Here is a 4,978-nt window from a genome sequence, read left to right as displayed (position 1 = left end):
TATATATATAATATGTTGTATATTTTCAGATCATTTTCATGTTATTGAAGATGAGAAAAGAAGTCATGTGACATTCAACATTAGTATGTTACATTTTACCAAAAAACATTTTCTTACATAAGATATGGATTTTTGACAAGTTCAGTCCATACACGACAGGGTTACAGAGCGGTTGGAAAATGATAAAGTATAAAGACAGTCAATTGACTCCAGTATAATCTCTTAGTGCTGGTAAGAGACGCTCAGAGCAGAGCTCCCAGCCGTCCATTCACTCCATAAAAAACCCAGCCACAGTGATCAATGACGCTGCCAAGCTACAATCGATTGGACAACCGAGGACCCCTGCCCGAAGTGTTTTTCTCGTGTTGTTAAAGATTTCTTTTATAATATACATCAACGTTTTTCAGCACAAACACTGGTGTGTGTCACCATTGATATTATGACTGATGAAATAAAAAGTTAATCACTTTCTTGTTTAATGTGCTTTTTATAATGTCTGTTTTTAGACAGGCTTGTTATCAACAGACCTTTTGAGAAGGACAAAGAAATTTCCTGTGTGCAGTTTGCGCTGGAGCTGTACTGTGTATATATTCATATACAGTAACATTTTATTCATGGAAAGCTTTCTGGGCTGCTCAAAGGATCACAAAAGCACCATGCGCACACCTCACCATGTGAGTTTTGTTCAGTGTTTTGTCGAAGAAATCAAAGTCGAATTGACATATTGATAGGGTGTGTTTCATTAAAAAGCATGCCGTCACACTGGTAAATTGACAGTCACAGAACATATCTGAGCCACCTCAGCTGACCCCGGTCAAGGCCATATCCCCTGATAACTCATCAACGCTTTGAGATAGGCCTGAAATCCGCACCTGCACATTGGGACAGCATGGTCGCCACCAGTGTCGAGTTTCAGACCCGTGCCGCCTTGGGAGGGTCAGAGGTCTAGTAGTTCAGGCTTAAAAACACCTGTGTGGTTTGTAATAACTCATCAGCGCTTTAAAGCAGGCTGAAATTTGACTATTTCATACGCCGTGGAGCCTTCTGCTGGGATTTTTTGGTCCCGTCACAATCCCATCACTGTAGAGCTAGAGCTTTCGAGAGGTCTACAGAGTTGGGACTTTGGGAGCCTGACCCAGACCTCCATTTAGAATAGCACAGTGATTTTTAGCAGTTCGGTGCATTTTTGTGGCAGCAGCGAGGGCGCAGATCCATGTAACGGCGTCCTTTCTCGGCCCCCCCGCCCATCGAAAAGTACTGGGCCGACGTAGACTGGACCAACATCTATCCGCTCGTCCATGCCCCTGAACAACATATAAAATTTCAGACCCGTGCGACTTGTAGAAACACATGTCCTCCAAAACCTCCATGCAGGTCAGAGGGTATAAGTGCATGATCTGACAGGACCCCAATGTTCAGGAATCCAGACGGGGCAAAAAATTCTACTGTACTTGTGTTTTTCTTTCACCGGTTCATTATTCAGGGCCCCCGGGGATCCTCTGTTCCAAATCTGGGGCCCCTGGGGCAAAGGCTGCCCGCACGGCGGCAAAAAAGACACGTTTTTTTAGTGAGTCCCCCAATCTGACCTCTTCTTTCCGGTCACTACCCCTGATAACTCATCAAAGCTTGGAGGCAGGGGGCTGAAATTTGAGTATGTGTATCAGGACGTGGGCCACAATCACTGTGCCAAGTTGCGTACCCGTGGCCCCTTGGGAAGGGTCAGAGGTCAGCCGTTCTGTACTCAAGAGGCCTACTAGTTAAGGCTTTAACCTTTTGGGATTAACTTATCAATGCTTTAAGCAGGGGTCTAAAGTTTGAGTATACGTATCGGGACGTGGGCCACAATCACGTGTCGAGTTTCGAACCCGTGGCCCCTTGGGAAGGGTCAGAGCACGGCCGGGCCTGGCCACATTTGCGCCCTGGGTGTTCGTGTGCCCCCCACGGAGAATGCGCCCTGGCGGCCGCCCACATTGCCCATAGCTAGGACCGGCCCTGGGCAGAGGTCAGCCGTTTTGTACTCAATGAGGCCTACTAGTTAAGTCTTTAACTCATCAGCGCTTACGAGTAGCGAGTATACGTATCAGGAGGCATGCTGTATTGCCAGGCCTAAACAACCTTGTTTAACCTATCAAATTATGTCAAAGATATGAACTATTGATCGGTTAAATAAATGATCCATTCAAGCCTTCACAGCACACAAGATGTTAAACTATTCAGATGTTATCTCTATGTTCCTCTATAATTTTTCTAAGATCAAAATTTAATCAATAGACTTCCTAAACTGATATTTACTACCCTACTTATACTGTGTACTTAAACAGCCAAAATATTTAATTGTCCTATTTTGATTCTATTATTTTTTTTCCGTGGTGTGTGTGTGTTGTAGGTGTGTAATGAGAAGTAGACCACAAATGTGAGATATCGAGCTGTCTACACATTACGTGAGATATTTGATCTATTGGATTCATAGATGTTTATGTACTTAAGCCAGTTATAGAGTGAAACAGAGACTGACACTGACTGAAATGTGTATTCAATATTTATTCTGAACTTTTAGATGAACTTTAACTTTATTTCTATTGTGAATTCAACATGTTGAACTTTGTGTGGCCAACTCTCGCAACCTGTGGTGGGCTGTTTGACAGATAAGCTTGCGCAGGTTCCCATGTGTCATCCCACATTTTGCCACTGTCAGGAAAAGAAAACACCAATAACAACAACAACAACACACACCCACAATATAGGTTAAAAGGTAAGTTAGGTTTGGACTTATAAGAAGGTCTAGGTTGAAATATCTTCTATATTCATGTCATGCTTTATACAATTTCATTTTAATCCAAATTGGTCAAATCAAATCAATACTACACTAGGCCTCGTTAAATACAGAAGGCTGACCTCTGACCCTCCCGAAGGGCGCATGGGTCTGAAACTCGGCACCGTGGTCGACCATGCGGTCAATGCGCAGGTGCAGATTTCAGGCCCCTATCTCAAGTGTTGATGAGTTATCAGGGGATATGGCCTTGACCTTGGGGTCAGCAGCTTGAGGTGGCTCAGATATGTTCTGTGACTGTCAATTTACCAGGTGTGACGGAATGCTTTTATAAAACACACACCCTATCAAATATGTCATTCGACTTGATGATTTCTTCAACAAAACACTGAACAAAACCTCACATGGTGAGTGTGCATGGTGCTCTGTATCCTTGAGCAGCCGAAAGCTTTCCATGAATAAATTGTTACTGTATATGAATATACTAACAGTACGCTCCAGCGCAAACTGCACACAGGAAATTTCATTTGTCCTTCCAAAAGGTCTGTTGATAACAAGCTCTATCTAAAACTATGGGGTGCCATTTGTAAAGCGTCTTGCTCTGAAAAAACAGCAACATTTTGTCACATTTAACTAAAAGCAATGTTAAAAAACTGGTTTGAATTTGAGGTCACTTTTTGCACATAGAACAAGAACAGAGATAAAAAAACAAATGTGAAAGAAAACAAATCAAACAAATTTAAATAAAATAAAATGTTAAATATAATAAAATCAAATGTTGAAGCTAAATGTTAAAATAAAATCTAAATTAAATATAACCTAAATCTAGTAAGCAAAGTTAAATAAAGTAAATTAAATCTAAATAAATCTAAATGTTGAAGCTAAATGTTAAATATAAATATAAATCTAAATGTTGAAGCAATGTTTCGGGTGAAACTAAATATTTAGCTAAAATGCAAATTCAAATGCCGGTAACCGGAAGTGCCAAAATAAAAGCTTGAGGAGATCAGAGCGGTGTTATAGTGGCAAATAACGAATAAAAACCAATCTTACCGGGGAAATGGACCTTGGACATGGATCTTCTCTCCTGAAACAGGAGAGAAGAATCTTCTGCTACCAAAACCTGTATTATGGGGAGGGTTGAGCTACCCAGCATGTTTCGTTGTATTTTGATACCTCACCCTCACCCATCAACTCCACCTCCTTCTCCAGCAGAAAGGTTTCATTACACACTGCTAAAACCAGTTTTACAATTTCTTCAGAAACAGCCTAGGCCGACCTTTGCCTCCTGTCTGAAATACAAGGCACCTTACCCGTATGTCAGAGCCCATATATCTTTTGAACTGTGCAACAAGGCCCCATGGATTTAGACCCAACAATTAGACACAAGCAGGCAAGCTCCCTCCTCAGGTCCGGTGTTTAAGGTGTCCATTCTTGAGTAAATTATACACATAACCCAAACACTCTTGGACAACTTGGACGCGGCCTACATTAGAAACCATGTTCTTAAGACATGTAGTGTTAAAAACAACTTTATTAGACCAACTTCCCGCAAAAGCCAGACCGGCTTCCCCAACATGATCCGGTCTAAAATCCAAAGAGTCATAGCAAGAGGACAGCTGTCTAACTGACTTATTTCATATGATGTACTTTATTTTACTTAATACCATAGTGTTCTCCATAATTATATTATATATATTTTTTATTTAAATCATGTTTATCACTGATATTTACCACTATTGCTAAAGCACAACTGCTCACTGTCCGATAAAAGCATATCTTATATCTATATTATCAGTGATCAATATTACAATAACATAGCTCATGACATTTGACCATTTATACTAGGATACAGATCAGAACAACTTCAAACTGAATTCACATTTTATCTCTAAATCTAAGCCGACTCACTGGACTTACCAAAGAATACAGAAATTAATTAAGCAAAACATTCAACCACTAAAACGAATTCTTCGGTTCAGGAATGAAAGTAAATAACTATAAAACTATAATTTATTGTCTTAACAAGAAATAATAAGGTGCTTGACATTTTTTCAGTTTTATTTGTAAAATAGCAATAAACATATATATATAAACATATACATAATAAACACACACACACACACACACACACACACACACACTATAATATATAATATATATATATATTATATATATATATAATATATATATTATATATATATATAT

The 4,978-nt window shown here is 39.8% G+C and overlaps 1 protein-coding gene across 1 annotated transcript in view; it reads right to left on the bottom strand.

Moving 5' to 3' along the window:
- Positions 1-4,176: 4,176 nt before the first annotated feature.
- Positions 4,177-4,978, bottom strand: part of LOC109139420 (olfactory receptor 10J5-like) — a 1,817-nt gene continuing 1,015 nt past the window's right edge. Inside the window, exon 2 of the mRNA XM_027280332.1 lies at positions 4,177-4,256. Coding sequence (XP_027136133.1) covers positions 4,177-4,256 — 80 coding nt within the window. The remainder of the gene's footprint in view (positions 4,257-4,978) is intronic.

This window comes from Larimichthys crocea, chromosome VII (assembly GCF_000972845.2).
Source record: "Larimichthys crocea isolate SSNF chromosome VII, L_crocea_2.0, whole genome shotgun sequence".
Taxonomy (NCBI): domain Eukaryota; kingdom Metazoa; phylum Chordata; class Actinopteri; family Sciaenidae; genus Larimichthys; species Larimichthys crocea.
This window is presented reverse-complemented; position numbering and strand designations above follow the sequence as displayed.